Raw genomic sequence first — 16,630 nt, forward strand, 5'->3', positions numbered from 1 at the left:
CGCAGGGCCAGTTCTATCATAAGGCAGCCCAAGCGGCTGCTTGAAGGCGCAGAGAAGGGGGGGGGGGGGGGGGGCGGCGCAATTAACTTGCTAACTTACACTTGCCCTGCTGAGCCTGTGTGCCACACAGCCCGGCCGCCCCCCACTGTCTCAGTCACAGAGCGAGCGGCACGCAGCTGACAGGCTGAGGCAGCAGCAACACAAAACACACTGTGAGCTACGAGACCCTGGTGTATTTAAATCTCATTTAGCATGTCTTTCAGAAAAGTTTCTCCTGGGATTCGAACTCCCGACCTTTCACATCAGAGGCAAGGCACTTACCCACACAGCTATGAGAGCTGTATAGCCAGTTACTTAAAAAAAACAAATAAGACTTCTACTGTAGGTAACTTTGATACCTAGTGTACATCCATACACATGACAGCTGCCTCAACACACCCAGCTCTGCTACATCTATACACAGTGTACTGGAGCAGCTGTCATGTGTATGGATATACACTAGAAGAGATATATATATATATATATATATATATATATATATATATATATATATATATATATATATATATAGAATTTTTTTTAAATAACTAACTATTCAGCTCTCATGGCTGTGTGGGTAAGTGTCTTGCCTCTGATACAGAAGGTCATGGGTTTGAATCCCAGCATAAACTTTTCTGAAATACAGGCTAAATAAGAACACGAGCACCAAATCTTCAACACTAGAGGCTGGTGGGAACACAGGCCGGAAGATGCCTGCATCGCATCGTTTACATGGAGGCAAGTATAAAAGTGTTTTTTTTGTTTGTTTGTTTTTTAAATACCGGACTGTTACTTTACTGCCACGGGGGAGGGGTGGGGGAGGAGAGAGGCACTTGATACTGGCACATTAGGGGGCAAGGGGAGAGGATGGCACTATGATATTAGCACATGGGGGGGGGGGGGGGCGAAAAAAAATGGACATGAATCATGAGGGGCAGAAAAGTAAAATGAGGATTCACTTGTGTTGACAAAAATCCTTGCACCGGCCCTGGGTACTCGCCCCTCATCAGTACATGGGAGGATTCTGGCTGGCTGACTGAGATGCCTCACCTTACCCCCCTTTCACTGCCTGCAGGCTCTCTGTAAGTGTACACTGACCTTCTCTCTTACCCCCCAAAAAATCCATCTAGTCTAAACCTAGAGGAATAAGGGAGGGGGAGGAAGGGAATGCAGCTGCAGTATCTCACCCAGAGTCTCAGTGACAGCCACAGTATAAGGGCTCATGAACACACACGTATTTTTCGTCTGCATCAGATCCGCATTTTTTTTTGCGGGCCGGATGCGGACCCATTTACTTCAATGGGGCTGCAAAAGATGCGGACAGCACAGACTGTGCTGCACGCATTTGTATGCTCGCATGGCCATTCTGCAAAAACATAGAACATATCCTATTCTTGTCCGCATTACGGAGAATGATAGGACTGTTCTATTAGGGGCCGGACATTCTGTTCCGCAAAATGCAGAACGCACACAGCAGGTGTCTGTGTTTTGTGGACCTGCTATTCGCGCACAGCAAAACAGGCAACGGTCGTGTGCATGAGCCCTCAGAGGGTGATTAGCAGCATGGGGTACATATCTGATGGGCCTAGAGCACACAACACGGAGGAAGAGAATTGTGCATTTATAGAAACCAGCAGAGGGACAGAAAAAGAACGGAGAGTATAAGAAACGGTTTTGCTTGCACTGTATCTACAGCTGCAAGATATATATACATATATAATTTTTTTTTATTGAAGCCCGTCTATCCGATTGCCTATCTATCCAGTTTTGGTATCTCAGTGATTACACATCATGAGAGAAAAAAAAAAAAAAAAAAAAAAAAAAGCATACGTTTTAACCGCAATTGTGTTTTTGTTTTGTTTGTTTTTTAACACAAGGAACATGTTAAATAAATGGGGGACATTTACTAAAGTATTTATGCCACTATTGTGGCGTAAAAAAGTTGCATATTATGGCGCACGCCATATTTTAGCAATAGTTTGCTACTTTTTAAGCTTCTCAGCACTTTACCGAAGTGCAGAGAAAAGGGACGGGGCTCGGGGGGAGAAGCTAGGATTCACTCTGCCCGCTGGAATTACTACAGCTTTTGCCAGAAAGTGACGTTAAGTTATAGCTGAAGTCTATGCCAGCCTGTAGCTGGAGCATGGCAGGGCAGAGAAGCGCCCTTTATTTATTAAAAGGCATCATTATCACCAGGGAACGGCTGCAGCTGGTCATACGTTTCCTCCTGGCGTGCAGGGGGAATGTGGTGAACACTGCAATACATGGAAGGGCTGAAAACGGCCCTGGCTCATAGCATGGGGGTCCGTCCTCCATGACGAGCATGTGCCCTGTAAGAACATATGGAAGGAGGGTTTCTTTATGAGACAGCTCTTTTCTTGGATAAACTGACCTGTACCAACTGTTTCTTCTGACGGAGCTTCTGAGGGAACTGGGAATATCTTGAGACGCTTTCCAGTGTGTAGTGACCTGCAAGAACACAAAACAGTAAGAAGATATCACTCCCCTATACAGGAACTGGAAATGATGGGTTTCCCACCTAAATCAAGAGCTGCTTACAAGGGGTACACCCACAGCTTAGGGGAGTAATGGTCATTTATATGTATTATTAGTGACAGACCTGTGGATATCATTCCTGTGTGATTTAATGCTGCTAATAAATATCTGATTTCAACAATGTTTTAGAAATTATATGTTCAATAAAAATGTATTACTTTGTGCTATACAATTGCTGTCCTGATTTCTAGTTGTTTTGGGTGTAAAGTTGATGTTTTAACGGACAGCACCATACCGGGCGGTTTTTCGCTCTGCGGTTTGGGTGTGTTGTGGTCAGTTTTGCATCATTTGAAGGGGTATTCCGGTTACATTAAGTTACCCCCTATCCACAAGATAGGGGCTAACTATTATATCGGTGAGGGTCCTACCGCTGGGACCCCTACGATCACAAGAACGGGGACTCCGTACCCCTTGCAACCTCCTGAAATAAAATCCTGCCTGACCGGCCGCTCCATTAGTTTCGATGGGAATTCGGGAGATAGCCGAGCGATGCAGCAGCTACCTACAGAATTCCAATGGAAATGACTGTAGCGGCAGCAGGGGGTACGGACCCCCCATTCTTGTGAACTCCCATGGAAATTAAGGAGTGGTCATGCGCATGCCTGACCGCCCGCTCCGTTTATTTCAGGGAGCTGCAGGGGATATGGAGTCCCATTTTTGTGATTGGTGAGGGTCCCATGCTCCAATGACTTATTTTTACAATGCCTGGTACGGCTGACTCCTCATATTTTTCCCATATCTTTACCTGCTAGTTCTGATCCTGGAATCTTGAGAAAATCCTAGGCCCTTACCCTTCTTTTGGACTACAAGATACACCCGTCTATGAAATAGGTTTCTCCTAGTTTCTAAATGGGGTGCATTTTATAGTCTGAAAAATACAGTGATCAGCCCAGAATACCAAACCTAACATCAACATCGTTAACTGGTAGACAAAGGAAATGTGGCATAAAGGTGGTATTCACTTTAAAGTGTAAAATTCTGTGCCACCGCATTTATATCTTTATAGCCAGAGCTGCGGCTTTTTTCTGATAAGGAGCTCCAATCACCATGCCTCTTATCACGGAGCAATCGCCAAATGATTTTTGCTTTCCATTATAAAATACAGTTAGCATTTAGTTCAATAGTATCTTAGTCTGTACATGTTAGCTCCACCTAGTGGTGGCTACAGGTAGACAGAAAGTTATCATTAAACTCTACGGAAAGGGAAGAGAAACTATGTGAAGGGCAGCATGGTATTTGGAGCTTGGTACCAGACATATTATGAAATAGGGGTTTTCAGGTCAGTGCTGCCGCTTGCTTCTATTGATCCTGGTGATGATGTGACTGGTCACATGATTGGTGGAAGGCTTCTTCTTGATGGCTAATTAGACCCAACACATCTCTAAAAATCAGTCACTTGTACTGGATGGATTTCTCCTATGATTAGGATTGCTGTTCAGCAAAAAAAATATAGCCTCATATACACAGGTGCTGTCCGTATCCGTGCTGCAAATTATAGAACCTGTCCTATTCTGGTACGTTTTGCGGGATGCACATAGCTGGTATCCACATTTGGCGGATGTGCGTTTTGCGGACTGCAACACAGTGACTGTAGCTTAAAGGGATTCTGTCATCAGATTTTACCCCTATAACCTAAACATATGCTCATGTCCAGACTAATAAGAAGAATCCTAAGCTGGCCTTATTAAACCTCACTGAGGCTCTATTTGCCCAAAAAAAACAGGTTTTTATAACCTGTCAATCACTTAAGGTGCCCAAGGGGAGGTCAATTAATACAGGGTGCCCGTCCGCACCCCTCGCCGTCTGGTGCCCAGTGCCGCCTTCCCTGTCTTCAGCGCCGCCTTCTACAGCTCAGCGCCGCCTCTGCAATCCTCCCAGTCCCTCTGCCAGATCCCGCCTGCGCACTAGGCTCAGCCTGATGCGTCTGTGCGGACTCCTGGCAGCGTGCGCCGGCCTAATGCGCACTTTGCTCAACCCCGATATGACCTGCAGATTGGCTGAGCCTAGTGCGCAGGATCTGGCAGAGGGACTGGGAGGATTGCGAAGGCGGCGCTGGGCACTGGATGGCAAGGGGTGCGGGTGGGCACCCTGTATTAACGGACCTCCCCTTGGGCACCTTAAGTGATTAAGTGATTGACAGGTTATAAAAAGATGTTTTTTGGGCAAACATAGCCACAGTGAGGTTTAATAAGGCCAGCTTAGGATTCTTCTTATTAGTCTGGACATGAGCATATGTTTAGGTTATAGGGGTAAAATCTGATGACAGAATCTCTTTAAAAATAATGACAATGATAAATTCACCCTGTGGTCTTTTCTGGACTTTATTGGACAGACCATTAAAAAATTACGTAAATGACAAACACTCAAAAATTAACCCATCCCAAAAAAGTTCACAGAGAGAATCAATACCGTGACGTTAGCCAAAAACTGATTATTTTTAGCAATTTTCAGTTTACAAGCCTAAAAATTCTAAAACAAAAAAAAACACAAATTATGGGGGAGATTTATCAAACTGGTGTAAAGTAGAACTGACTTAGTTGCCCATAGCAACCAGATTCCACCTTTCATAGCTCCTTGGGAAAATGAAAGGTGGGATCTGATTGGTTGCTATGGGCAACTAAGCCAGTTCTACTTTGCACCAGTTTGATAACTCTCCCCCTATAGGCGTAAAAATGATACAAAAATAAACCTGAAATATTCCTGAAAGAAAACCCACAGGGAAAAGTCACTGGCCCAACCAATAAAAGCATGCAAAAAAACGGCTAAATGGAGTCTGGTCCTGAAGCTGTTAAATTCCCAGAAAACCCCCTTTAAATCAGCGCAGAATTTTGCTGGCATTTTGGCATCCATTTACCAGGGAGGTATTAATAAGATACATTCCCATCTGTACACGGTGTTTGTAGGGCTGGCACGCTTACATAGGTCTAATTCTACAGATGGGAACATTTAACCATGCCGGCCTGGCAGACCGCCTGGAAGAGGAGCATACTTCACGACGTTCTGATGACGCAAAATCAAAGTGGTATCAAATGTTCTCAAATGGAATCCTTGATGCATAATATCAGCAATTAGGCGATTCGGGCCAATTCCCAGCATACGTCTCATGAAATAGCTCAGAGGAGTTCTCATCGCTTTAGATATGACTGCCTGTAATTGAAATACTCAGAGGAGAAAATGGAGTTAATGGGGCAGCTGCTAATTGGGTACAACAGAGGGGGCGAGTCACATGTGAGTTAACCCAGTCCTGTCCCATAGCCTTGCACCAGCCAGAGGAATATGACCGCCCATATATAAAGGGGGGGGGACGAACACGTGAAAAGCAAGTCTTCTTGGCGTGTAATACGCTCGCCCACTCCCTGCTTTCCAAATGCCTCGTGTTTAGTTCACTAAATGCAGGAGATTCATTTCATTCCTAGCGTACACGCTGGACACAGCCGCTCAGGAGGTCTGCACAGAACGCCATTAACCCCCCATATGTTTACAGTATAAAGACCAGGTGATTACACTTTTTGGGATGGTTATTTAACATGAAAATACAATGAGCCCTAATTATTAACACTGTCTAAGAGTAAGACTGGCTTTGCTGCCCATAGCAACCAGTCAGACGGCAGCGTTTGTTTTTCCCACAGCGGTTTAAGACATGAAAACTGCGCTGCGATTGGTTGCTAGGGACAACAGACAGGTTTAATAAATGGGGGTATGCAGTGAATGGTGCATATGGGGGTATACATGTCAGTGAATTGAAAATATACTCTTTCGTTCACAAGCAAATTTTTACAGATGCACTTTTCATTCGTTTTCTTGTTGGAGAACCACCACGACACCTAAGGCTACTTTCACAACAGCGTAGGGCTGAAACGATTTATCGATTTAATATAGAGTAATTCGACACAAAAATTCTCGATGCAAATTTTTTGCATTGAGGATTCGTTTGTGTCATGTGACTACGGAGGGGGAGCGAAGCGCTTGCTATTCACTCACCCGCCGGCCCGCACCGCGCTGCATTTTCTTCCTGACACATCGTCAGGTCATAGTGCACTGGGGGCAAGGTGGTGGCACTAGGGGGCAGTTTGAGGCGCAAGCTGGTGGCAGTGGGGGGCAAGCTGGTGGCACTGGGGTGGCAGCTGGTGGCACTGAGGTGAGGAAGAGCTGAAGGCACTGAGGGGAACTGATGCACTTGAGCTGATCCCACAGGGGGGGACAAAGGGTGTTGGGGACTGATGGCAGGAGGTATGATGAGTTTTTATAAAAGAAAACAAACAGTCTATTAATTCATGTTTTCTTATTAGATTACTAAAAAATAATTGATAGAATACTCGATTTCTAAAATAAGCGTTTACTGCAGCCCCACACCAGCGTTTTCAATTCCGCTATTGAGTTCCGTCATAGGATCTCAATAGCGGATGAAAACGCTTCAGTTTTGTCCCCATTCATTGTCAACGGGGACAAAACTGAACTGAACCAAACGGAGGGCACTAAAATGCATTCCGTTCCGTTTGGTTGTGTCCCAATCGCGGACAGAATAACGCTGTATAATAAGACATAATACAACCGGATCAGTTCATGACAGATGCATGCAGTTGTATTATGGTAACGGAAGCGTTTTAGCAGATCCATGACGGATCTGCAAAAAATGCTAGTGGGAAAGTAGCCTAAGAATGTCCCACTTTTTCTATGTGCCCGCATTGCTGAGAAAATGGTTTTAAAATATGAAAATGAGCCTCTAGGAGCAATGGGGGCGTTGCCGTTACACCTGGAAGCTCTGCTCTCTCTGCAACTGCCGCTCCCTCTGCACAGTGATTGACAGGGTCAGGTGTGAGGACGTTTTCACTGCCTGGTCCTGTCAGAGTGCAGAAGGTGCAGCAGTTGCAAAAAGAGCAGAGCCTCTAGGAGTAATGGCAACGCCCCCGTTGCACCTAGAGGCTCATTTGCATATATTAAAACCTCATTATTCTCAGCAATGCGGACACATATGAACATGGGACCAACACCGTTGCCTTCAGCTGCCAAGTGCACATGTAACAGGTCAGCCGGTGTCATAGGTACAAACCTGCTGCCCTCTAAGATGACTGGGAGCCCATGTAACAGGACAGCTGGAGTCTGCCAGAGCAGAAAGAAAATGTATATATTTCAAATGCCTTTAAAAATTTAACATCTAAATTAAAGGGGTTCTCCGAAGCGACAAAATTTAAGGCCTCTCTCTTAGAATTGCTCACCCCCGCCAATCAGTTGATCCATGGGGCCCTGTCCCATTCATGGCTACAAGGTACAGCGCCATACCTTTTGTAGTGGCAGTGCCAGGACTGAGCTGTAGATTGGCCATACTTGACACCTCCTACAGAAGCTAACCGAAGGTTCCAGCATACTGGGAGTAAAATATTGAACTGGCCCTTTCATCGTCTTCCATCCCCCATCTATGCATTACTGAGCCACATCCAGTAAGGAGGACTCCACTGCCCGAGCCATCGTGTCAGGGCCAGAAAGGGTTAAGTGTTCCTCACTGCGAAGCACTTAAAGACGCCACTGGAAGCACTTGCTGGGCTCCGTGTAACCAGTCTCTGCTAAGAGCCTGAATTCTTCCACTTTGGGATAAGCCGATTACAAAACAGGGTTTTCATTTTCTCTCTCCGCTGTCCGTGAATACGACTTTTGTTTCGCTTCCCATCAAACACACACATGCTTTCTGATCTGCCAAGAATTCAGACTCGTCTCCTCCAAAGTGGACCCTGCTGCGATATAAAGCGTCCGAGCACTTTATAGGCTGCAGCAATTTTCTAGGGGGTCAGAGCTATAATACCAGACGTAGGGAAAGTATGCAGCTAACCTGTCAAAAACGCACATGGCGTCTTTAACCCTTTAATGACCAGGCACTTATTTTGTGATTTGGCGCCTGTGGTGGTGTAACTTTTTTTTATTAGTAACCAAAATAATTTCTGCAAGGTTTTTACAGCTTCTCTTTTTTAATTTTAGTTTTATTTGGTGACTCTGCTTGGCTCTGTAATAAAATGTTTTAAAAGTCATGTTTTTCACACATTATTATTACACTCCTCATTATTTGAATATGCAAAATGACATTAAAATGTGTTCCCCATTTTGTGTCGGTTGTTTTAATATATAATAGTGTGGTTTCTCGTAAACTATGGCTACAGCTTCAGTTGCTGTGGGTGTTTTTATTTTCTATTATAATATGTCCCCCAAGATGTCATGACCTTTCGGGGACAATGACACTTTACTTTTTTTTTTTATATTACACTTTTCAATTGTAACTGGGGAATCCAAAGGATCCCAAGTTACAGGGGAAAACTGTCCCCTGTTGGAGCATTGTATACCGGCAGTGCTAATCAGGGTCTGCTAAAACCCAGCAGCTCTGCCCCTCAAGATCACATTATAGCATAGTGGCTTCCTCAATTCACCGCATAGCGATCATTGAGGGCTATGTGTGAAGGAAAGGAGACGGCAGAAGATGTAATATATCAGTTCTGTATCCTCCTCGGGGTGCCCAGCTGTCATCAACAGGAAGGGATCAGACCTGCTCCTGCTAGAATGCAGGAGCTTTATTCTTGCATCGGACATGTACGGTGCTCGGGATTAAACCCCAGCACCACGCGCCGTACATGTACGGTGCTCTGGATTAAAGCCCAGCACCTTGCGCCGTACAAGTACGGTGCTCTGGATTAGACCCCAGCACAATGTGCTGTACATGTACAGTGCTCTGGATTAAAGCCCAGCACCATGCTCTGTACAAGTACGGTGCTCGGGATTAGACCCCAGCACAATGTGCTGTACATGTACGGTGCTCCGGATTAAAGCCCAGCACCATGCGCTGTACATGTATGGCGCTTCCCACATTATATAAAGAAAAGAATAAGCATGAAACTCAGGGCCTATATCATAAAAAGTAAAAAAAAAAAAAAAAAGAGGTGACCAAGGATAGACATTTCACTTTACATACATGTATATCAAAGTATTTTTCTATTGTTTTCTCCAAATATCACATAGAGCTGTTTATTCACATATATACTGAATACACAATCTGTACTCACTTGGCAGTAAAATATAAAAAAAAAAATGTAATTTTTTTTTGCCATTCGGTCCCTTTAAAAAACTCCTGTTAGGAAAACACAGCAGACAGTTACATAATCCATTATTTTGTCCACAGAAGAGAAGAGGATTACGACGTTTGGAAATGATATTTCTGGTATGACCATATTAACACTTCAGTAATGGAACAGCATTGATGTTGGGGGGGGGGGAGAGAGCGAAAAAAAATAAAGTAAAAATAAAATAAAAAAATTCTCTTTTGAAGTCCAAGCAAATATCCTGAGCCACACGCGCATCCTGTCCTGCCTTCTCCGCGGTCATTGTACATTTCCACTGAAACTTTTCATTATAACGCATTCTAGCGTTGCCACGGCAACACGTCCCCTCCCTGCCCTCGGCGCTGCTTTCCCCGCTGTTTTGAATTCTGACTTGGCATAAAGGTTGCAGCTGCCATTTCACATATCTGCGAGCATGCCAGCACCTCTGACCTATTTTAATTCAGTTTACATCTTAGCTGGAGTGGAGGACGGCGGGGAGAGTAAAAGACTAGCAGCGAGACGGATGAAATAATGCTGTGTCACTGCCTGCGCTCACACCTAGCGCTGAAATTAACCGCCCCCATTAAACCATGCAGGGCAAGACTCTGTCTTCTACCCACACATGGGCTTAACCGCTCCATGTCCAGGGCTGGTTCATAAAATAGATATATTTTAGAAATCATTTTGCAGCCAGTTAAAGTAGCAGTACTCTTGCTTCGAACTAGTTTGCAAACTGGGAAAGTTAACTGTAATCCAGGGTCCTGTTACATAGGCCGACGTGAACATTAGCATGCTTACTAGTCAGAAGCGTCAGCACATCTCACGGTCTGTTAATGTAGCTTTTTTATCTTTTTTTTTTTTTTTCCACTGAAGTGGGATTGGATAAAAACTCTGACAAAAAAAAAAAAAAAAAAACACTCTATAAAGCTTGTGTATCCAGCTGCCTTAGGCCTCTTTCACACTTGCGTTGTCCGGATCCGGCATGTACTCCACTTGCCGGAACGCAAGTGAACAGAAAGCATTTGAAGACGGTTCCGTCTTCAAAATGCTTTCAGTGTTACTATGGCACCCAGGACGCTATTAAAGTCCTGGTTGCCATAGTAGGAGCGGGGGAACGGTATACGTACAGTCCGTGCGGCTCCCGGGGCGCTCCAGAATGACATCAGAGCGCCCCATGCGCATGGATGACGTGCCATGCGATCACGTCATCTAAGCGCGTGGGGCGCCCTGACGTCACTCTGGAGCGCCCCGGCAGCCGCACGGACGGTAAGTATACTGCTCCCCGCTCCCCACTACACTTTACCATGGCTGCCAGGACTTTAGCGTCCCGGCAGCCATGGTAACCATTCAGAAAAAGCTAAAGGTCGGATCCGGCAATTGGTCGAAACGACGTGCGGTATTTTCTCCGGCCAAAAAACGTTCCGGTCCGGAACTGAAGACATCCTGAACGGATTTCTCTCCATTCAGAATGCATTAGGATAAAACTGATCAGGATTCTTCCGGCATAGAGCCCCGACAACGGAACTCTATGCCGGAAGAAAAGAACGCAGGTGTGAAAGAGCCCTTAGCCGGTTGTCCTTCTCAGACTTCTCGTAGTTATTGTAGAACATCCAGAATAGTACATTAGATACAGCCACTGCGAAGGTAACAAGAAGGGGGATAACAATCAGACTGGTGGGGGTCCTACCACTGAGACACCCACCGAAAATGAGAACGGGGACCTTGTGACTAGTGGAATCCCCCAAAACAAAGAGAGCAGATAGTCAGGCATGTGAGCATTCATTTCTATGGGCGTTCCAGAGATGGTCCAGTGGTGTACTCTGCTAATTCCAGCACTCCCATAGAAATGAATAGGGTGGCGGCGCACTTTTCAGACCAGCTACTGTGTCCAAGTTCTGGGGGAAGGTCACAGGGTACAGGTCCCCCGTTCTCATGATTGGTGGGGGTCCCAGCAGTACGACCTAGTTATCCCCTAGCCCAGTGATAGTGAACCTCTTAGAGACCGAGTGCCCAAACTGCAACCCAAAACACACGTATTTATCGCAAAGTGCCAACACAGCAATTTAACCTGAACACCAATATCATATATCTTCCATGTACTTTATCATTTAGCTATAATAACCTGCCTACATTAAATGCGCTGCCTGTGCTGTTCATAGCATGTCCTGCACTATTGAATGGCAGGCAAATTCTAATGATGTCTATGGCGAATTCATCCGATGGGCAGGATTACAGGAGAATAACTTTTATTCCGGTATGAGCTGTAGGTAAATAAGGAGCTTGAACGAACGGGCAGGAAGGAGTGTGGCAAAGTTGACTTCAGGCGCCTCATTTGCATACAGCACTTGGCGGAATAAAAAGTTGTCTTCCTGTGAGCCAAGGACATCATTAAAAACCAGATGACTTCCACTGTGAGGTACTGGAGGCGGTTTAGGGGGCATTTTGGTGGTCTGTGATTCTCCCTTGATAGTAGTCCCCCCCCCCCCATATGTACATGTCGTCATAGTACATGGGCATAGTCTAGCGGTGTGTAGGAGCGCATGCATGACATTTTATTCAGTAATGAGGCACTGCAGGTGGTTCCGGGGGCACTTTGGTGGTAACAGGTTCCCTTTAAAGAGCATAGGATTCTCTGCTACCACTTTCGACGCACTTCTTTTATTTGGGGCTGGATCGGGCAGTTACACTGATGGTCTCATCACTCCTCAGCTCCTCCTCTGGTTCCACAGAAATATCACATGTTGCACATTCAGCATGTGATTCTCCCTTGATGGTAGTCTCCCCCCCTCCATGGGCATGGTCTAGCGCTGTGTAGGAGCGCATACAAGACATTCTATTCAGTAGTGAGGTACTGCGGGTGGTTTAGGGGGCACCTTGGCGGTGAGAGTTTCCCTTTAATTTTCATTCCATCTAGGAGGGAGCTTTTTTTTTTTTTTTTTTCTAATGCTTCTCTTCACAGTCATGCTGATCAATGTGTCTGGTTTTGTAATAGGTCAATAGCACTGGCTGCTTTCTCATCTTCAAAATAAAGTCAATCTTCAAAATAAAAAATAAAAATAACAGACACGTTAACTATTGCACTTGCATCCCCTAAGCAGGTCTGGTGGTAACAGAGCAGACTATGGAGGTCTCATCCTGGGTTGTCTCTGTATTGAAGATTTCCTAGGCTACCTGTAATATGTGAAAGATTAGGAGCTGGTATCACAGACCGAGCAAAGTGTGCATGGTATAATACTGCAATAATGGATCGGCCATATCAGACGTGTCCACCCAGTACATTGGCCAAAGCATTCAGCCTGGCACCTGGGGATCTCATCAGCTGTGCCCTGTACTCATGCCAACAATACAGCAGATGAGCTGAGAGTTCACGCTTGGATGTATGTCAGTCAGTTCACGTGCAGTGCAGACATGCCCCTGTGCCACCGACATACCTTCGGCTGTCAGACATCTTCAGGCTCACAATGCGCTTCTTCTGGCACAGCTAAAATCACTGGCAGTGTAGACAAGCCCGTCATTTCCACCTGGCTCTGGGGAGGTTTTCCTGCAATGAATGCCCTGCAGGGAAGGACACCCAGTGTCTGAATCTTCTGCCAAAACATCTTTAGGCCAACAATTACGTCATGTATATAGTCAAATTGGCCTACAGACTGTAAAAGCAATGGAACACAACCCCATCCTGCAGAACGGTGAGATGTGCAAAATATCGGACGTCCAGCCACTGAAACTGGATCCCACCTCAAAGACTCAGGGGGGACGTACCACTCCCCGTACCCCAGAATTCTGCCTCAAAAAGTCACTTAATACAAACAAACATTTTGGGACTTTGTAAGTCTAAATTTTAAAAGTAGGTGGGAAAGTGGGAATAGTTAGCTATGTTAGTAAGTTTCAGTCCAGATTTATCACCGAGATAATTTTTTTTTTTTAAAGTCGCTATTAAAAAAATGACAACCTCCCCTCCAGTAGAGGGGTGGCGTAGAAAATCGGAAGAAGCATTTCTAGATACAGGTTTACCCTGGGTTCACACCTGAGCGTTTCTGAGACGCGTTTTACGCGCGTATTTGTCGCGCGTTTTTTGCAATAGTAAACGCGCGTTTGTGTGATTGACTGCAGTGTTGTCCAATGAGTCTATGGCCAAAACGCGTGACAAACGCCTCCCAAAAAAAGCTCGAGAACTTGTTTATGCGTCGGGCGTTTTTACAGCGCGTTCAAACGCGCTGTAAAACGCTCAAGTGTGAACCAGGGCCATAGGGAAGCATTGGTTTTCACGTGTTGAGCGTTTTACAGCGCGTTTGAACGCGCTGTAAAACGCTCAGGTGTGAACTTAGGGTTAGGCCCCTTTCACACGGGCGAGTATTCCGCGCGGATGCGATGCGTGAGTTGAACGCATTGCACCCGCACTGAATGCCGACCCATTCATTTCTATGGGGCTGTTCACATGAGCGGTGATTTTCACACATCACTTATGCGTTGCGTGAAAATCGCAGCATGCTCCTCTTTGTGCGTTGCGGTGCGATAATCCACGCAACGCAGGCCCCATAGAAGTGAATGGGGTTGCGTGAAAATCGCAAGCAAGTGCGGATGCGGTGCGATTTTCACGCACGGTTGCTAGGAGACGATCGGGATGGAGACCCGATCATTATTATTTTCCCTTATAACATGGTTATAAGGGGAAATAATAGCATTCTGAATACAGAATGCATAGTACAATAGCGCTGGAGGGGGTTAAAAAAATAAAATAAAAATTTAACTCACCTTAATCCACTTGCTCGCGTAGCCGGCATCTCCTGTCTTCATCTGAGCTTTGTGCAGTAACTAGGACCTTTGGTGACGTCACAGTCGTCACATGATCCATCACCATGGTGATGGATCATGTGACGGATCATGTGACGGATCATGTGACGGATCGATGTGACGGATCGGAGTGACGGATCGGAGTGACGGATCGGAGTGACGGATCGATGTGACGGATCCGGAGTGACGGATCGATGTGACGGATCCGGAGTGACGGATCATGTGACGGACCGGAGTGACGGATCATGTGACGGACCGGAGTGACGGATCATGTGACGGACCGGAGTGACGGATCATGTGACGGACCGGAGTGACGGATCATGTGACGGACCGGAGTGACGGATCATGTGACGGACCGGAGTGACGTCATCACAGGTCCTGTTCATGTATTTAATGCTCACCCCAGGTCCTGTTCAGCAAAGGAGCCAGAAGGAGATGCCGGGCTACGCGAGCAAGTGGATTAAGGCGAGTTAAATTTTTATTTTTATTTTTTTAACCCCTCCAGTGCAATTTTACTATGCATTCTGTATTCAGAATGCTATTATTTTCCCTTATAACCATGTTATAAGGGAAAATAATACAATCTACAGAACATCGATCCTAAGCCTGAACTTCTGTGAAGAAGTTCGGGTTTGGATACCAAACATGCGCGATTTTTCTCACGCGAGTGCAAAACGCATTACAATGTTTTGCACTCGCGCAGAAAAATCGCGGGTGTTCCCGCAATGCACCCGCACATTTTCCCGCAACGCCCGTGTGAAAAGGGGCCTTAAAAGATACAGAAAGCAGCGGGCAACAATTTGATAAACTTGAGTTCTACGTATATACCCATTTTTCACCCAGTCAGCCCCCCCCCCCCCCCCCGATATGAGCATCGGAGCTCTCCATAGGGTAAGCTAGGTGGAAGCTTCTACCTAGCAGCGAGCCTGGTGACCTCACTGGCACTAATGGGCGGGCTTTAGCCCTGCCCCAGCATGTAAAACTGCTAGGGCAGAGCTAAAGCCTGTCCATCAGTACTGATGATGTCACTGGCAACTCTGCTAGGCGGAAGCCTGCACCTAGCAGTGTGAAAATGTTAAACGCTCCGATCCTCATGTTAGAGGGGCCAGAGGGGTGAAAATGGGGTTAGTTTATCATACACAAATTGCAGACAGATCTCTGTGTAGTTCTGGACTCTTATAATAAAGTACAAGTACACAATATATAAGAAGGTATACATACACATCGTAAAATGGAGATTTTGGTTTGCCATATGAGATTAGTTCAACACTATTTAACTGACCCAACTGAAATCATTAGATTGCCCCTTGTATTCTGTGATTGCTAAATAGCCACCATAGAACAGTTTAGTTAAAATATACCAATACGCTGCTGCCACCTCCCGGCCTGTTTTGCTATATACTATTAATAACTACCGAATGCTGCTATGGACGCGCTGCCGCTTCCAGATGAAGTGCGATCAGCCGCAGGGTTCATCGCATAAATCTACTGCCCTCTACGCGTGCGAGTGGGTGCCATCTTTAAAGTGGCGACTTCTGCTGCACATGTATGCTGGAGGTCGCCAGGGGGTTAAAGGAAATCAGTCACCATGATTCAGGACTATTATCTGCAGTAATACATGTGTAGTGCAGCCACTTATGTCCCACTGGCCTCCATCCCCCACTGTCAGCAATCAAAGCTGTGCTGAAACACACAGTCCAGACTGCGGTGTTCCAATAACAGAGAGAACTTGTGAGCATGCGCATTCCCGACCATGTATTTCAGCGCAGCTCTGGGTGCTGACAGCAGGGGAAATGGAGGCGAGGGGGGCCAGTAAGAAAATAAAAAGCAATCTGGACTCCATATGTGCAGTACTACTCTTGCATTTCTGCAGGTAAGGCTACATGCACATGACCGTATGTCTGCGCAAAAAAAAAAAAAAAAAAAAAAAAAAAAAAAAAAAAAGGGATGACATCCGTATGCCATCCGTTTTTTTTTTTTGCGGATCCATTGTAACAATGCCTAAAACGGACAAGAATAGGACATGATCTATTTTTTTGGGCGGGGCTACGGAACGGACATACGGATGCGGACAGCACAAGGTGTGCAGTCTGCATTTTTTGCGGACCTATTGAAATGAATGGGTCGGCATCAAATCCGCAAAAAAAAAAAAAAAAAAAACGGAA

At 45.7% G+C, this 16,630-nt stretch overlaps 1 protein-coding gene across 1 annotated transcript in view; it reads right to left on the reverse strand.

Annotated features, from left to right (window-relative positions):
* The window catches only part of MRPS31 (mitochondrial ribosomal protein S31), a 63,169-nt gene that overhangs the window by 32,290 nt on the left and 14,249 nt on the right, over positions 1–16,630 (reverse strand). The window contains exon 5 of the mRNA XM_044286088.1: positions 2,432–2,508. Within this exon, the coding sequence (XP_044142023.1) occupies positions 2,432–2,508 (77 nt within the window). The remainder of the gene's footprint in view (positions 1–2,431; positions 2,509–16,630) is intronic.

The sequence above is a fragment of the Bufo gargarizans genome, chromosome 3 (assembly GCF_014858855.1).
Source record: "Bufo gargarizans isolate SCDJY-AF-19 chromosome 3, ASM1485885v1, whole genome shotgun sequence".
Classification (NCBI taxonomy): Eukaryota; Metazoa; Chordata; class Amphibia; order Anura; family Bufonidae; genus Bufo; species Bufo gargarizans.